This window comes from Nelusetta ayraudi, unplaced genomic scaffold, assembly GCF_046127955.1.
Source record: "Nelusetta ayraudi isolate G7.1 ecotype Tasmania unplaced genomic scaffold, CSIRO-AGI_Nayr_v1 ptg000018l, whole genome shotgun sequence".
NCBI classification, from domain to species: Eukaryota; Metazoa; Chordata; class Actinopteri; order Tetraodontiformes; family Monacanthidae; genus Nelusetta; species Nelusetta ayraudi.
Window position 1 is genome coordinate 1997956 of NW_027466068.1, and position 17045 is coordinate 2015000.

The 17045-nt window shown below is 46.1% G+C and overlaps 5 protein-coding genes across 7 annotated transcripts in view; 2 read left to right on the top strand and 3 right to left on the bottom strand.

Moving 5' to 3' along the window:
• LOC142888017 (uncharacterized) overlaps positions 1 to 1619 on the top strand; it is a 58883-nt gene extending 57264 nt beyond the window's left edge. Inside the window, exon 61 of the mRNA XM_076026023.1 lies at positions 417 to 1619. Coding sequence (XP_075882138.1) covers positions 417 to 563 — 147 coding nt within the window. The 3' untranslated portion in view covers positions 564 to 1619. The remainder of the gene's footprint in view (positions 1 to 416) is intronic.
• Positions 1620 to 1936: 317 nt separating this feature from the next.
• Positions 1937 to 7629, bottom strand: LOC142887837 (3-oxoacyl-[acyl-carrier-protein] reductase FabG). The gene is made up of 8 exons (XM_076025721.1): positions 7483 to 7629; positions 7178 to 7348; positions 5563 to 5741; positions 4730 to 4823; positions 2980 to 3049; positions 2847 to 2883; positions 2667 to 2730; positions 1937 to 2132 (listed from the first exon to the last, which is right to left on the bottom strand). The coding sequence occupies exons 1-8, from the start codon at positions 7504 to 7506 to the stop codon at positions 1974 to 1976; spliced, it is 798 nt and encodes a 265-aa protein (XP_075881836.1). The 5' UTR covers positions 7507 to 7629; the 3' UTR covers positions 1937 to 1973.
• Positions 7630 to 8164: 535 nt separating this feature from the next.
• On the bottom strand, positions 8165 to 9847 carry ppil3 (peptidylprolyl isomerase (cyclophilin)-like 3). The gene is made up of 6 exons (XM_076025722.1): positions 9704 to 9847; positions 9387 to 9461; positions 9058 to 9151; positions 8705 to 8772; positions 8487 to 8605; positions 8165 to 8394 (listed from the first exon to the last, which is right to left on the bottom strand). Exons 1-6 carry the CDS (start codon positions 9809 to 9811, stop codon positions 8268 to 8270), a joined length of 591 nt encoding a protein of 196 aa, XP_075881837.1. The 5' UTR covers positions 9812 to 9847; the 3' UTR covers positions 8165 to 8267.
• Positions 9227 to 17045, top strand: part of hscb (HscB mitochondrial iron-sulfur cluster cochaperone) — a 15733-nt gene continuing 7914 nt past the window's right edge. Inside the window, exons 1-2 of one of the 2 annotated variants that reach the window (XM_076025719.1) lie at positions 9227 to 9360; positions 9727 to 9811. The gene's annotated coding sequence lies outside the window, so the exon portion shown is untranslated. Of the gene's footprint in view, positions 9361 to 9725; positions 9812 to 17045 lie in introns of those variants that run through there. The other variant, XM_076025720.1, reaches the window with a different exon arrangement.
• Positions 12179 to 17045, bottom strand: part of lrrc8ab (leucine rich repeat containing 8 VRAC subunit Ab) — a 7038-nt gene continuing 2171 nt past the window's right edge. For both annotated transcript variants that reach the window (XM_076025717.1, XM_076025718.1), the window contains 2 exons: positions 14384 to 16499; positions 12179 to 13920 (listed from right to left, as the gene is read on the bottom strand). In XM_076025717.1, the coding sequence (XP_075881832.1) occupies positions 13645 to 13920; positions 14384 to 16492 (2385 nt within the window). In that variant the 5' untranslated portion in view covers positions 16493 to 16499 and the 3' untranslated portion in view covers positions 12179 to 13644. The remainder of the gene's footprint in view (positions 13921 to 14383; positions 16500 to 17045) is intronic.

Consider the following 17045-nt stretch of genomic DNA (forward strand, 5'->3'; position numbering starts at 1 on the left):
CAGGGAATGTAACACAGCAGTTTGTTTCGTGAGGCACTTGGGTTGCGATTCCTCCAGTTGCAGACTGGAGCTGTTTCACAGTCTCTTATTGCACTATTGACAAAGGGGAAAATATAAAGCCAATTTTGCAGGGCCTGGCAGACGTTTGCAGTGCACGGCGTCAAAGAATGACTCACTCTTTGGAACCGTCCGGACTTTTTGGCTTCCCAGCACATCTCCCCCCCCCTAATTAGGTCTTTGATTTTTCTTTACAACCCTCTTGCTGTTTGAGAAACACACCCGGAGTTTGAGTTCTACGAGGAGGTTCTCCACCTGTTTTAGACATTGAGTCTCCTGGCAGAAGTTACCTTGTCAATATCGCATCGTGTGACTGTATTTTCTCTGTGCGTTTCTTCAACTTCACCCTTCAACCTCAGATCAAAGACGGCCGCTGGCATCAGACCCACTTCATATTTCAGACCCAGGTCCCGGACCTCCTGCCCATCGTGGACGTGTACAACCTGCGGACAACGGAGCCTGGCGCGCGCCATCAGCTGGAGGTCGGACCAGTGTGCTTCCTGTAGCGGTACCTGTTGACGAGCGGCAGGGATGCACTCACAGGAGCAGACGCGAGCGCACGCACGCACGCACGCACGCACGTATGCGGGGACGGCGAGCAAAGAGTTGGACGGGGACGCGATGCCTTCGCTGTTTGGCAGCAACACGACCCCGGACCGCAGCGCAATGTTTCTCTGCAGATGCCCGGACTGCATACAGAGAAAGTTGAAAGGTTGAGGTTTTATTCGTACCATCCAGTGGGGGGGGGGGGGGGGGGGAGTTTCTTCATTTTCAGAGACTTGTTTGTACGACGAGACCTGAAGGCCCCGTTTGAATCTCAACACACAGAACTCATCTTTCAAGTCTCCTATTTATACATGTATATGTGCTGTATATAAAGAGAAAGTATAGTTGCTCCACAGGTCTTCATCTTGAACTATACAGTTTCTTTAGGTATGTGGATGCCTCACACACACACACACACACACACACACACACTGTCACACACACTCACTGTCTCCAGGTGAGTCAGTGAGACTCTGGACTAAAACTCTCCGGTGCTCAGAGGTTTTCCCTCTCCAGCTGTCTTCAAACCAACAACTGCTGTGTCGTGTTCTTGGTGCTGGAGTGCAGCGTGAGTGTGAGCCGAGACACGCGGTGTCAGGACGCTACCTCGCCTCGCCTCGCGTCACGCTCACCCCGCCCCCGAAACCACAAGTTTACCAAAACGGATCCGTGATGTCACCTGGTGCTCCAACAGCTGGCGCACACGCACGCTCAGCAAACGCTACGGACTTATGAAAAATACAAAGAAGGGAATTTCTTTTTTCTTTTCTTTTCTTAAGATGCTATTTTAATGTTTTCAACATTTTGTACCTGCAGAGGGACACTATTTAATTTTTCTTTCTACCAAACTGTGTCTGGTGCTCAAAAAGCAGCCATCCAGTTCTGTTTGTCACCTGCGGCTTTGATGATTCTGTACGTGCGTCCGAGTCTGTGTGCGTTTGTCGGTGTAATGAGGGGATTTATCTTTTTCCTCGTCTTTTGTTCACTCTCCAAGTAAAGCTGCAGCAGTCACCGTTGGCCCCGCCCATTTTACACACTCGGAGGATTTCCCGAGTGAGGAGAGGTCGAGCTAGAAATGGCGCACGCATCTGAGTGCAGCCACTTGGTACTGTGCGAATGAAGCTGAGCAACTCGAGAGAGAGAAAACTAAATAAATGTCCGATACCATTGATGAGTGTTTATTTGTCGACTTCTAAAAGGGATAAAAGCCGTGTGATCACAATGCTGCCTTCCAGGCGCCCCCCGACAGTTCAAACCATTTTTTTTGCTGTTTTCTTTCTTTCTGCTTCACGACTTCATTCAGACCTCGGTTAAAGGAAAACGTGGGCGGACGTAGAGGTCACAAGCGTTTTATTTGCAGCCGGACGATCCTATCTGGGACACATGGCGTGGCGGCCGCCGTCGATGGGGAGGTTGACTCCGGTGATGAAGCTGGCCGCGTCGGACGCCAGGAAGGCGATGCCCTGGGCCACTTCGTCCACCTCGCCTGGCCGGCCCAGCGCGTGGGTCTGCTTGCACTTGGCAAGGAACTGAATAGAGGAGGAGAAGTGTGGGAGGAACATTTTTAGGAAGCGCTGCTTCGTTGCGAGGATGCCGGAGGTTGAAAATCTGGAGCTGCGTTTCCATTACGGTTTTTTCGCAAAATAAAAGCGATATTTCTACAATTTGGTATGAATCGCGTTTCAGGTCAGAGTTGCCCTGTCAGTTAGTTGTTAGTTTTGTATTGCGGTTTATGGAGAAAAAAAAAAATGCTTTTTTGGCCCACGGGTTTTTTTTTTTTTATGCTGCAGTATCTCAAGTGACCACTGGGGGGAAAAAATTGCACAAAAAAAAAAGTGTTTCCATGACACTTTTGCGTAATACCTCTATATTAATGCATGTGAAAAAGCACCTCGTGAGCGCGTCAAAACCTTCTGGCCAAATTTGAAAGCTTTTTTGAAGTTTCCACAACCAGTTTTGTTTTTTATTGCGATACTTCGGTTTTGCGCAATTCTATGGGTAATGGAAACGCAGACAGATGGGATTTTTATTTTATTTTGATTTGTTTTGTTTCATGGCGTCACCTGTGAATACTGCTCCTCATCTAATCCGGCTCTCTTGTGAACTTCGGTGACGATGACGCCTGGGCTGAGCAGGTGCAGCGGGAGAATTGGTGTAATAGAAATCAAATCCACGGCCCATTGCAAACCCACATGTTCCATTTGTGTTTTTGTTTTGTTGTTTTTTCAAAAGAAAACACTCACCACACAGAGTTCACTCGGACCTGCTTACTCGCCAGTTCTGGAATTCATTCATTTTTATGTTACGGATAACATGACTTATAAGAACGCTGAACAAACAAAGCAAGGTGGGCTGAAAGAGAAAGAGCCGACTCACCGAGAGCTGTGCACCGTGTGAACTGATCGATGGCCGACTTTGACATGCAGTACGCCAGCACGCCAGGGAACTGGACAGAAAGACACGCCGCAGTTTAGTTATTTGCCTCACACCATGCAGGGGTCCAATGATCACAATTGCACTGGATATGATTCAGAATCTCCAAAGTGGTGCAGGAGGTTGGTGGTTAAAAAAAAAAAAAACAACAAAAAACTCAAGAGAGGTCAGAGAAAAGAAGACGTGAGATAGGAGGCAGGAGTCCATCAGAGCAAACAGCTCCGTGTCCAACTCAACAAAATATGAAGATTAATGTGGCAGGAGAAATTGTGCCAGTCTGAAGACCACGGTGGCGTGACGCTGAGCTTTTACTGCAAGGCTAAAATTAAAACTAATACTCATTAAATAAATCAAACGTGTCACTATTTACTATCTTTGTTCTTTTGAATTAATTAAAATGCAAATCAATGTATTTTAAAAAACCTATTACCGTTTTAATTACTTAGTTGTATTTTATTATTTCTGATGGGTTGGCTTTTGTGACGCTCGCAGTGCAGACAATTTAATTCCCGCCAAAATAACGCCATCAAAATTATAGACTTCAAAAAAAAGAACCCAGAAAGCCAACTGTTGACGTTGACTCTCCAGAACGCGCAAAGACAACGAGCCAGGAGCTGCAACCTCTTCATATACAGCTGTGTCTCAATTCAGGTTCTGCACCCTTCAGACCGAGTGTCCTCCGTCTGAAGGAAGCGTTCTTCGAGTACCCAGCCTAGAAGGACGGACCGAACCCCGCCTCCCCGGTAACCCCTCGGGACGGTCTCATTTTCCTTTCAAAATGCGTACTTCAAGGATGCAGACCCTGAATTGAGACACAGCAAGTGATTCCCAGCTGATTGCAGCCAGCTGAGGGTGAGCAACACAGGTGCACCCCAACAACTCTTGATGAACTGTGGCCTCAATCCAGAGGAAAGGAAAATCCAAAGCCCAGAGGAGCTTGGTGTTTTTCAGTAACAGCGATGAACTCAAGTCTGTCAAATCCGCACTTCATGCTAGGTACAAGATTTTTTTTTTAAACTCTGCCAAAAGAGACACTGGAGGAGAGAAAGAAATACATGCACTAGTATTTTCCTCAGCAGGGAATCTCACGCTTTTCAAAATCAATTTATGTAATATGCTATGTGTGCAAGGCCTCAAATGAAGGAAACTGACTTCTCCCAGCAAAGAATCTAATGATTTGAAAATCAATTTGTGCATTACTGCAGCTTCGGCTCACTATTTGCTTTTGTCCCAGAAGAAGGGACTTTTTTTTTTTATTCGAGGAAAGAAAAGCAACCTTTGACATTTTAAGACGTGTGGGTGATGCTTTTGAGTCTGAGGTTGCAGCTGTTGCCAACCTGAGTTGGCTTCCTTCTTCCTCATCTTTGGACCAACGTCTAGAGAAACACGTCAGTGTCTTCATGTGCCGTTTGAATCATCTCCAGTCACTGACTCGCGACTCAAAGACCCGCGAGTCGACTCCCATCCCTCACCTGAAAGCCACCGCTCGCTTCTCTCTCTCTCTCCCAAAGCTTTCATTCTGCGGGTGTATCGCTATGTAAAACTTCGGTTTACTTCTGACGCCCGGCCGCCAACTGGGCTGGATCATAGCAGAACACGGCAAAGGCACATTTTTCATTTGACTAGACGCGAGAGCTGTTGTGCAGAAGGCGTTGAGACAAGCCTGCCTGCGAGGTCGCCAGTGGATACCCACTGATCTCTGCCCGTTAACGCTGGACACGTTGACGATGGAGCCTTTGGTCTCGATCAGGTGGGGCACGCAGAGCTGAGTCAGGTGGTACACAGACCTGCAGAGTGAAGTACAAGGACGGGACCCAGTCAGCCAACTTCAACAATGCTCGTCTATTTGGATAGATAGATAGATAGATAGACAGATAGACAGACAGATAGATTTTAAAATCTCTTGTCATTATGTTACGTCTTTCTAATTCACATATTGTTGCTCTCTCTTCATGTTGCTACTGTCTAAGAGGGCTGCAGGATCAGAATGACTCTGGAAAGCCGAGATAATGGCTCATCACATTTAACATTTGACTCATTTTCTTTTGTTGTGAAAGTTCAAACATTTTGCGCCGTGAAAGTTTTTTTTTTATCATTATTAAAATACCCTGCGGCATAATAGTAGCCTTTCCTGAACGATGAGGGAGTTCACGCGCTTCTGTTTGCTTGACGGATTGTTATTGTGCGCTGTTTTGCCATTGGCCCGTGTTCTAATTGAACTGTTGTGTTTCTGCAATACATCTTGCAGGGAAACACTCCATCTTCATCTGGTGCTAAATGGGCTAAAGTGAACTTGTTTATAAACAGGCGACTTTTGCAGCAATACCGCTCCTGAAGCCACAATCAGTTTTAAGCCGCAACGTCGATAGTTTGTTGCAATAAAAAAAAAGTAGCCCCAGCAAACCGGTTTCAGTTCTGCAGTCACTGTGCGCCGACTTCCAGATTTAGATGCCGACCGTTCTGCTTAATACGTCTTTTTTTTTTAGCCGCCTCGTATTTTGTTCTGTGGTCGGGCAAAAATCCCACCTCACGTTGATGTTCATGACCTTGTCGTACTGGGCCAGGTCGGGCGTCTCGATGCCGCCCATGGCCAGGATCCCGGCGCTGTTGACCAGCACATCCAGCCGGCCGTAGTGAGCCAGGGTTTCCCCCACCGTCCTCTTCACCGTCTCCTCGTCGGTGAGGTCTCCCGGGACCAGCAGAGGCTAAGAAACGAGGAGGGAGGACAACCTGAAGCCCACAAAAAGCCGACATTCAATTTCAGCGCCATCTGCGTGTTCGAGCAGCCCAGAAGGTTTCCCGGTCGGAACCGACGCCGATTTGGCCCGGAAACGCTGCAGATGAGAGGTTGTTTTTTTTTGTTGAAGAAGCACTCGTGAGATTTCTCAATCCCAATCCATTCAGCAAATTCAGGGAATCCTGTAAGCAAATACTGAATTTATAACAATACTTGTCAGGTTCAACACAGTCAGCAGCACCTCAGAGAGCCCCTATTTAAAATTCAAAAGCGTCTGACCTTCGTACGACCCCAGTCTTCTTCTCTTGCAGGTAAGAAGCTTCGGCTAAGACGGAACTTTTGGAGTCTGCAAACAGGAGCCTCTGTAAATCACTTTGGGATCTCGGGAGCACGCAGGCTGCACCACACAAGCTCCGTGGAGCCTTTTTTTGAGGAGGTTATTGTCCTGCATTTGCATTTCAAAAGTTCCTCTTTCCTTGCTCTCATTGTCTGGGTGGAATGCTGCAATGATATTACGGCGTGCAGCTCGAAAGGGAGACTTTGGCGGCGGTGAACTGTCGGTGACTTTTTGGCGGCGGAACCTTTCCCATCGTTCAATGCCCGAATATGAAAGGAGTTTGAACACGTTCTTTTTTGTTGTTGTTGTTGTTGTTGCCTCTACAGCCACGTGGGTAATGGCCAACCTGTGGAGGGATACAAATGCTCCCTGACATGCACCCACGTCTGTCACCCTTCAAAGCGGGCGTCATGAGAAAAAAAAAAAAAAGAAGAATTTGCCAGGAGCCAGGCACAGAAAACATTGAACTTAAATACAAGCAAAGATGCTCTGTACCACATAATAGTTTTCTAGATCATTTCTGTCTTCTCTCATGCTACAGGCAATAGCCAGCACTGCCAGTACTATCGATAAAGTACCATCTATCTATCCTGTATTTTTGCAAAACACACTGTTTTGTCCACAGCGGCGGTTTTTGACTGGTTGAAAAATGTGCAGCTTGCAGCGTCTTTCTCTCTCGCCCTCTGTGGAGACTCTCCCTTCCTTCGTCTCATCTGTGCATTGACTCAACAACGGGAAGTTTGAAGAGGGCCAACAGCTTTGTTCGCAACCACAACAAGCAAACAAAAAAACGTCACGCCACGTGCACTCAGGTAGCGGCCTGCCGTGGTTTCTGACGAGAAACTGGCCCTGCTTTGAGATGCGATGTCCGTGTTCATTCCAACTGTCTTGCACGTCGCCACGTGCTGCACGTGAAGGCGCCTCTTAAGCCTTCCTACTGTAGCCAATTCATTTTTTTCTTGTTGCTGTAATTATGCAAATTTCCCCATCGTGGGATCAATAAAAGGTCTTCTTCTTCTTCTTCCGTACAACGAGAATGCCTTACGCCGTGTGACGTCACTGTGTACCTGCGCCGCCCCAGCCTCGGTGCACTGCTGGGCCACTTTGTGCAGGTTGTCCACGTCGCGGCCGTTGAGAGCCAGCAGAGCTCCGAGTTTGGCGAACAGGACGCTCGTCCCGGCGCCGATGCCCGAGCTGGCCCCGGTGATCAGAGCCACTTTGCCCCGCAGGGAGGACACCTACAACACACGTTGCACACACACACCGTCAGAATATGCGGAAATATAAAAATGAATCGACAGAAATACAGTGCGTGCGCGCACGCACGCACACAGAGACACTTTCTTTCACAAGTTTTATAGCATAAACTCACTTTACACGCGTCTCCAGAGGACATTTTTCCCTTTAAACGCTTCGTCCACGGATGATGACGTCATGGCAGCGTCATGTATTTATCCGTCAAAACCCGGAAATTATTCGTCAACTAAAGGACAAAACACTTCAAACATAATTTCTACGCCTTCAATCGCAACTCTTGCATGTTAAGCTCTGCACACACTTTGCCTCACCAAGACACGTTTTCTTTTTTTCAGAAAATAATAGTATTTATTATGACTTGTTGGCAATTTCTTTCAACTTTGCCCAGCACATCAGGGAAAAACAACACATTTCGTAGCATGAGACATGCATTTTGTTATTGCCCTAATTTGTGAATGTACGGCAATGAACAGACCATAATACCTTTCATTTATAAAAAAAAAAGCCCCCCCACCAAAAAAAAAAAAAAAAAAAAAAAAAAAAAAAAAATTGTCTCCACCCAGATATACGATACATTAAAAAAAAAAATAATAATAATAATTTGGGAGCATAGTCCATCGTGTTGTTGAGAAATGCAAGTCTGGTTCAAAACTCGTGAAACCCCCGCCTCCCCCCCCCCCCCAAAAAAAAGACAAATTATGTTTTTAACTGTGAAATCACATAGTAAAAACAAGTACAGTTTAATCTGACAGTCAACAGTCTCTGGGTGATGTTTTTTTTTTTTCTTTGTTGATTCCTCATGGATTTCTTCCAATCTGACCTGCAGTTATTCACCCACTTTAGAGTGGCTGCCACAGTCCACCACTTCTATTGAAGATCCGCCTGCACATTTCAAGATGGTTAAAGCGCAAAAGGATTGGCATGTATCGTCACGTCCTTGATGCGAGTTTCAGTGAGCAGCCGGAACGTCTTCTCATTGACAGGCTGCTTTTCAAGTTCATCCAGTGTTTCCAAGCCGTCGATGACTCTGTGTGGGGTGGAGGAGAGTAAGATGAGAGCAACAATAACACTGGAGACATCAGGCAGTGTCTAGCGATCCTCAACAGAAAGATGACATACTTTCCAAACACTGTGTACTTCATATCCAGGTGGGGCTGTTTGGCGTACGTGATGAAAAACTGGGAACCATTCGTGTTGGGGCCATTGTTTGCCATTGAAACCACCCCTCTGACATTATGCTGAAATTAAAAAAAAAAAAAAAGGGGGGGGGGGGCGGTTGTGACCACATGTGGGATTCGAAACAACAACAACACTTTCTTGATGAGTTAGTTACTCACTTTGAGATGCTCGCTGTACTCATCTTCAAATTTACGGCCCCATATGCTTGTTCCTCCTTTGCCTGTGCCTGAACAGTTAAAGGAACAGTCAACATGGAAACTAATGCTTGCTTTTCCCCCCCCGCATTACAACGTTACAACCAGCTTAAGAGGTTCACTGGACCAAAAGGCGAAGGTTACTGATGATTTACAATGTTGCACATTGCCCAATGTCTCAAAGTTGGACTTGTTGCAAGGTGTTGAAAGAACACAACGATGTCAGCTCCCGTGAATGAACTGATGGACGCCACCAAGGCAAACATCTGACTGGTCTGGACTGTGAGGTGAAGGAAATAAACGTAGACACCCGGTACCTGTAGGATCGCCGGTCTGAACCATGAAACCTTTAATGTTCCGATGGAACGGGCAGCCGCTGTAGAAGCCGCTGGCACTCAAAGCGAGAAAGTTCTGTAAATAGTAAAAACACATTCCTGTCAGGTCTTCAGGTCTTGCCTTTCATTGATCCGCTAAAAAATAATAATAATATTACTTGGGATATCGAAATAGAATTTATATTTTCGGACATGGACAAGGTTAGGAAATAGTAGACGTCCGTTACGTAGAGTTGCAATATTGTTCAGCACGTTAACAATGAATGGAGTCAAGATCAGGAGCGAGTAAGTTTGGTCTCCAGTTGTCCTACCTCACATGCTTTCGGTGTCCGCTCACAGAATAATTCGATTTTGACGTCTCCCAAGTCGGTGTGAAGCGTGACAGCCTGCAACATGAAGAAACGTATGACACAACCCGCATGTTGGAAGTTGCAGAAGTAACGCTTTTCAATATTAGCTACTTAGCTTAGCTACCGAGCTATCGTAGCTAAGAATTAGACTGTTTCCAATAGAAACCAGTTAGGTTTCTGGTTCATGGGGCATTCGAATAATATGCACTAATGCCAGCTATGTATCCCCTGGTAAAATTGTGCTTACTTAGTGTATGTAATTCGATGTTTTTACTTACCATTTCAAATGTCGCGTCTTCAGAGAGTGTGTCAGAGAAATACGTCCGTGTGGCGACAGTCGATCTCTCCTTGGTTCCGCACAGACAACCGAAAGGCTGCTGCTCCATGTAAGTGACTCACTCAAACCTTCTTTTTTCATTTTTCACTGTTGCAATCGTAAATCTTCAAGTAAACAACTTCTCATTTAGTTATTAAAAACACAAAATACAACCTGAAATCTCTCGATATCATAAAAAAATTAACTTTAAAATGTGTAATAACTGATATTATAAGAGGGGCCTTTCATTGTTCTTACAATTATGTATTGCTATTACTTAACTGTGATCAGAAAATACAAAAATGTAAAAACCCCAATTTAATGTGACACTTCTCAATCATCTCTTAATATTAAAAGGTCTGGTTTGGCGTCATTAAAAGAAATGCATTTATTTTGGAAAATGCAACTATACTCAAAAGTCATAAAAGGCAAACAAATCCCCTAAACAGAAAGACCTTCTTCTGTAAAGCCCATCTTATTTCCGAGCACCGTCAGAAAAATTGTGTCCTGCAGTAACGGGTTTTTGTATTTCAACACTGCTAACTAAAAGTGTGAATCAACATACCAAAAATACCAAACTTGAGTGACCAAGTTGTGTTTATTTGACCAGTGTTCAGTGATGTTAGGCGTGTACAAACAGAACACTCAGTCACACAATTTGTGTCAATGCTTATTCACTAAGAGGTTCCTCTTGAATGGAAGACGTTTGGCAACACACCACTACATGACACCATCTTGGATTAAAAATCAACAAACAAACAAACAAACAAACAAAAAAAAAGTTCAAAAACTAAGAATTTCAACCCCAACACGATAATTTAATAAAGAGGAAGAACAGAGTTGACAAGGGAGACAGTAGAAACTCTCGTCAGGCAAGCAGGAGTGCATGGATGACGCTGACACGCACCTCATCTGTGTCGAGAACCATCAAATCTAAAACCAAAACGTTCATCTCAATAATGGTAGTTGACACAAAACACTCAATCTGAATGAAACCAAGTGATTTCTTAGAAAAATAAAACAAAACACACAAACATTTCTTTCTCCATTGCTTTTCACCTTTCACACCAGAAGTCAGTTTGCTTTAAATACAAGAAACTAATCAAAGAATGCATAGTTGTATATACAAAACTCCAAAAGGTAAAAAAACAAACAAAAAACAAGCCCATAAGTTTAAATTAATAAAACAAAAAAGACCAGGTATTATTAAGAAAAAATAGGCAATCAACTTTAAAAAAAAAACATATCTGAGCTCTAGCTGGCTTCCTGAGAAATTACGTTATTAATAATACTACGGTGTGTCAGAGTGAACAAATAATGCTGGTCGTAATTGAGGCAGCAGCGAGGAAGAAGACTTTTTTTTTTTTTTTTTTTTAAAGAACATCACGATTAAGAGCTAAACTGATCGCACATCACCAGAAATCAACACAACGTTCTAGAGTACTGACCATAAACGTGACAGTGCTGTACATGTGACAGGGTTTTCTCTTGAGTGCAAGAGCTGATTGTCTTCATCAGTGGCAATATTGCTGAGGTGTGCAAAGTGTCATTTTCGACGATCCAGCAGCGACTTATACAAAACCTATTATTCATTCATCCCACCAGTAGTTTTTAAAAGACAACTCGCACACTAACAGAAATAAAAAAGAAAAAAAAAAGAAAAAAAGAAATCCATCTCCCAGCTGGAAATGACTAAAATGAGGTTCCCCTTAATAGACAAACAGGAGAAAGCTTGTGAGCACTGCATGTCAGTATTTGCATGGGGCTGAATGTTAAGTGGGAGAGGTGCTGTAGTGCAAGACAATTCTCCATGAAGATCCATCAATGTACTCAGGTTCTGGGCATTACCACTGCTTGTTCCAATGGCTGTGACAGAAACAATGCCCGCTAACGCGTGTACTGAATTAAACATGGTAATAGTGCACGATCAAGCAGCGGCATTACTACAGTAAATGTGACTAATACTTTTATTGTATGCTGCTAATGACTGCACGGAATATTGCAGATTTTCCATCACTGGCGATTCATTGTGTTTTTTTTTTGTGTTGTTTTTTTTTCATCTTTGACTGCTGCCTGCTGTGTATTAGGTCACAAGAAAACACCTTGTCTGGCAGAAGTGGCCAATATGGCAGAAAAATATGAATAAATAAAATGTAAAAAGTCTGATGTGAACAACAGGCATTGAAAATAGAGAAACATTTGACAAATGTTCAACGGAAAAAGGTTCAACCCCCCCCCCCCCCAAAACATGAATCTTGGCTATCAAATATATTCAACTTAGTCTGTTTAAATCTATTTTTTTTTTTTAAAAATCCTCACATACCAATTTACATCTCACATAAATACAAAGAAATGCTAAAATCATACCATAACCCAAATTTGTTGTGTTACTTGAATTATTAAACAGAACAAAAATGCCTTTCTGATGTCCCCCCCGCCCCCAACCTGCAGGAGTGCATAACGGCACTGCAGCACTGCAGACGTGAGGTAAAGATGCACGAAGGAGAACTAGGAGGTGAGTCAGTGTCGGAGCTGCACTCAATTTGGCTGCCTCCAAAACTCCTAAAGGGAATATCAGGACGTTTTTTTTTTTTTTTTCCTGAACAGTTTTGGCTCTGAGGTTTCATGACCTGGTTGTCGTGCACCTCACATACTTTATTTAATCAGCCAACAGAGACGCGGTGGCGTAGACGTGTCATTCGTTCGTATGAGTGCACATCAAAGTATGTGATGGGACACTTTAAATACCACATGCAGGTGAGACATGAGGGAAACTGACCTGAAACTGCACCTATTGGGTTGCTTTACCCTCATAATGCTGACATAATTACATAATGCATGAAGTAGAGACGTTGGAGCTTAAAATGCATTAAAAATACTTTGATCCAGTAATTTATGTTGTGATCTTAAGTGTTAGATGAGGAGAAGCTTTAGTTTTTCCTCACCTCAGTCAAAGTCTGAGACATTTTAGACACACTGATTCATCTGATTGCAATGACTAAACTGACTAAGCAGTTATACCAGCACATACGCTCATTAACTCCACGAACCTAACGTCTGGATCGCATGCTGCTTCTGGAGAATTGTCTCACGCCATTTCAGACAATCAACGTTTGTGAGTTATTTGGTCATAGTTGCATTCAAACTGAAAGTAGTTCAACTGGAATTTAACAAGATGCAGGTGCGACTATGTGGCAGTGTAACCAAACAATGTATTTTTTTTGTTCTGTTTTTTTTTTTTTAATGCGACTGAAACATCCTCACTTTGTAACTGGATGTGAAGCTGAGGAGGCGTGTCCTAACTCTTCCGAGGTGAAGGACATGAAAGGGTTGGGGAGGCTTTAGCGTGGTAAAGCCAGATCACTGAGGCTGCCTGGGAAACTTATGGAAATACAAGGTGGATGTGCTTTGCAGACCAGCATCACGGAGGAAAGGCCCGACTCTGAGCACCTGCCGGCACGTCATCAGGCCCGATGATGTCGGGGGGGGGAGGGGGCGGAGTTGTAAACTGGGTTTTTTTTTTCTTCCTGTCGGCAGAAAAAAAAACTGCAAAGAAAAACGAAAAAATGCTTCCACTGTTTTACATGCCCCCCCCGCCCCCCCAGAAGAAACCCATTCAATGTAAACACACGTGGCTAAACACAATGGCACTGCTACATTACTGCTATACACCATCAGTACTGGGTTACGATGGGATGGCGTAAAATGTTTTGTGTGAAATGAAATGAAAAAAAAAAAAATGAGTGTAAAGAAACCAATCAGCAGTTTGGTTCCGCACAACCAGAAAAGGTTCCTGATGCGCCGACCGACACGACCGGCGCTACACTTGAGCGCCCGTTTAACCCCCAAGGCTCCTGCGGTGTCGAGGCCCCGGCATCTGAACCCACGGCCGCGGAGGGCGGCTCAGGCCGGTTCCTTGTCGACCTTCCAGAACTGTTCCTTGACCTCGGTGGGCAGGGTGTTAAAGAGGTCCTCCTCCACCACCAGGCCCGTCCTCTTGAGCTGTCGACACTCGCCGAGCTCCACCGGCAGACACTCCAGGCGGTTGCCCCTCAGCTCCAGCTGCGTCAGCGCCGTCAGCTCGCCGAAGCGCGACGGCAGAGACTGCAGGCAGTTGTTGCCCAGGTTGAGCGTGCGGAGCTTCTTGCACTGGAACAGCTCGTTGGGCAGGCCCTCGATCTGCAGCGGTGTTCGAGGGGGGGGCAGGGAGAGAAAACGGGAGGGATTAGTGTTGCACACTTCACGGGATATACACAGTAGCGGCCAAACGTTTGGACACGCGCTATGAATGAAGTCTTTTCTTTCGTTCTCGTGACTTCTGACATTGCAGTTTCTCACTGGAGGCATCAGAACTGCGTATGAACACACATGGAATTATGCAGGAGGCAATAAAAGAGTAAAATAACTCAAAGCGCGCTTTACATTTAAACTCTTCACAGTAGCCACCTTTCATAAGAAGCACATTTAGAGTAATTGAAGGTGTTTTTCTTTGCTGCATAATTACATATCCAGCTGATATATGTGATGTCTTCAATGTCTATCTGCAGCGTAGAAAGTTGTAGAATTGCATGAGGAGGTGTGGCCAAACTTTTGATTGGCAGTGGATAAGAGTGAAGTCTAAAAAAGGTGAAAAGCAACTCACCCTGTTTGCCGTCACCGCCAGGTACTGGAGGTTCTGCAGGAAGCCGATGTCCGGGGGTATGTACGTGAGGTTGTTGTGGCTCAGGTCCAGGAAGCGCAGCTTGCGGCAGTAGAACAGCTGGCTGGGGATCTTCTCGATCTTGTTGCGGTTCAGATACAGCTTCTCCAGGTTGGTCAGCGTGCCAATCTGGATGGGGATGTAGGCGATCTGGTTGTACCAGAGCTTAAGGCAGACCAGGCGGTGGAGGTGCTGGAAGCTGATGATCTCCTCGATGGTCTTGAGGTTGTTGTCCTTCAGGTCGATCTCTTGCAAGTTGTGCAAGCTGAAGATGGAGTGAGGTATGCGCTCCAGGTCGCAGCGGATGAGCTCCAGTTCGGTCAGGTTGACCATCTTCTTCAGGCTGTTGAGCACCATCAGCTTGGTGCCCTCGTTGTTGACGGAGAGCTTCTGGAGGTGCATGCCCACGTCGGTCACCACCTGAGGTAGCTTTGTGAGATTGCTCTTCAGACGGAGGACCTTGAGCCTCTTCAGCTCGCGGAGGCCGTCGATGACGATGTAGCGGTTGTTGTCGGCGCTCAGGTTGCCCGTCAGGTGGAGCTCGCTGAGGTTCTTCAGGCTGTAGATCCACAGCGGGATCTCCTTGATGTCTGTGAATTTGATGTGCAGAGACTTGAGGTTCTCGCGCAGGAACGCCAGCGCGGGAGCCTCGATCTTGGCCGGCGTGTGGTACAGCCACATCTCCCGCAGGTTGATCAGCTGGGCGATGATGGGAGGGATGGTGACGTCCGGGATGAGCTCCAGCTTGAGCACCTCCAGCTCCATCAGGTCGAACACCGTGTCCGGAATGCCACTCAGCATGAAGAGGTGCAGCTCCAGCTTCTCCTGGGAGTTCTTGGTGATCCTCTGCCGGAGCTTGTCCAGCGTCCACTCGTTGTTCAGGTTGAGCTGCCGCAGTTTGTTCTCGCTGACCTCGGAGAGGAAGACGGCGAAGCGCTTGGAGTACAGCGGGTCGTACTGGTCGATCATGTGCATCATGAAGGCAAAGTCGTTCTTCACGTCCGGTATGTCGCTGTAGCTGCTCTCCTCCCGTATGGACTCGAAGGAGTACCTCTTCAGGGAGCGCCGCAGCATCCAGCACAGGGTGTACATGCAAATCAGGCCGTAAACCACCACCAGGCTGATGTAGAAACAGGCCAGGATTTTGAAAAGCGTGGCCAGAGGGTGAGCGCAGCGGTAGACGCTGTAGCCCGTCAGGTTCTCAGTGTTCACCGAGCAGTCCACGCTAAACTGGATGTCGTGCACGTAATACCCTGTGTAGGAGATGATCAAGATGAACTTGATGACTTTGATGATGGTCTGGCGGATGTACAGCCTGTACACGATGTCCCCTTCCTCCACGTGTATGCGGAACTTCTTCACCTTCTCAAACAGGGCTTTGGCCTGTTCGCCCTCCTTCTTGTCCAGCACTCCCGTCTCCGTCCGGTCCACGATGCCCTGCTCGAAGCGCGTCTTTGTCCTCTGCAGCATGGGGACGCTGGCTTCCACGTCCTCACTGATGACCGACTCCTTGTGGTCCATCGAGCCGTTCATTTTCATCGGCTTGGGGTCGCTCTCTTCGACCACCGTCTCGGACAGCGCCCTCGTCGTCCACGGGGAGTCGAAGCACTTCAGCAAGATGGAGACAAAGTGCTCCAGCTTGGAACTCGTCCTTGGGAACTTAAACCAGAAGTTGCTGCACGCGAGGAAGATCAGCGTGTGAAGCAACACGAGGTAAGGAAAGTACTTGGCGAACCAGTGCAGTCTGTTCTCGTAGCAGACGGCGTCCACATAGTTGTACTGGTGGCGGTCCAGGTCGTACTGGATCCCTTTGGGCTCCACAATCAACGGCGGGGTGAAGGTGGAGTTCATCCTCTTGCAGGTCTGATTGACAACCCACTTGCAGGGCAAGCAGATCATCTTGTCCTGGGTGACCTGCAGCGTGCCCCCGAACACAGATATCATCAGCATGACAATGGAGATGTAGTCGGTGAACACGTCCCACCATGGCTTCAGGATGCGGTAGGCCGGCTGTGTGTCGACAAAGTACCGCAGTTCAGTGATGGGGATCATGGTTCGTCTGCAGAAAGGCGGGAGACACAGGAGCGTGATTGAAAACGGAGGCGCGCCCACTTGTTGATAATTGCCAGAAGCCAAAAACAACACCAGGCACAGAATCCAACAGGAAATGGCTCATTTTCAAAAACGCCTGAATAGCCGCTTGTAGTAAACAGAAAATAAACACCAGTATGTTGAAGGTTCTATATTAAGATAAAAAGATCTTTCCAATGTTTTCTCCCATTGTCAATAGTCAGTCAGTGAACTCATATATTACCTATTTTACTCCACAGGAGGTGTATGTTCAAACGCACAGTGGAAGGTCACGTCTTCATGATGTCACAAAGGGCTCTGATTCCTCTCCTAGGCTGGACAGGGGGGGTGCTATGCCACCCTCAGACACCTAACAGATGTCTTGTTTTCGTTCTCTTCTAAACATGTGTTTCAAACAAAGCATCCAGTTTAGCAGGAAGCTAAAACCCTTTGTTTTGTTTTTTTTGCAGAAGGCTACAAACAGAGGGCTAAATACGTTGCTGACTGACTTAACATGGGAGGGAATCTCTTGGGG

What these genes read in the sequence shown, in the direction of transcription:
- LOC142887837 (XM_076025721.1), bottom strand. Translation starts at nt 7,506, where the DNA reads ATGTCCTCTGGAGACGCGTGTAAA. An exon ending in GTCATGAACATCAACGTGAG is followed by an intron (nt 4,824 to 5,562) that starts GTGGGATTTTTG and finishes TTCACTCTGCAG; the next exon opens with GTCTGTGTACCACCTGACTC. An exon ending in GCGTTAACGGGCAGAGATCA is followed by an intron (nt 3,050 to 4,729) that starts GTGGGTATCCAC and finishes CTTTCTGTCCAG; the next exon opens with TTCCCTGGCGTGCTGGCGTA.
- ppil3 (XM_076025722.1), bottom strand. Translation starts at nt 9,811, where the DNA reads ATGGAGCAGCAGCCTTTCGGTTGTCTGTGCGGAACCAAGGAGAGATCG. An exon ending in AAGACGCGACATTTGAAATG is followed by an intron (nt 9,462 to 9,703) that starts GTAAGTAAAAAC and finishes TTCATGTTGCAG; the next exon opens with GCTGTCACGCTTCACACCGA. An exon ending in AGTACAGCGAGCATCTCAAA is followed by an intron (nt 8,606 to 8,704) that starts GTGAGTAACTAA and finishes TTTTAATTTCAG; the next exon opens with CATAATGTCAGAGGGGTGGT.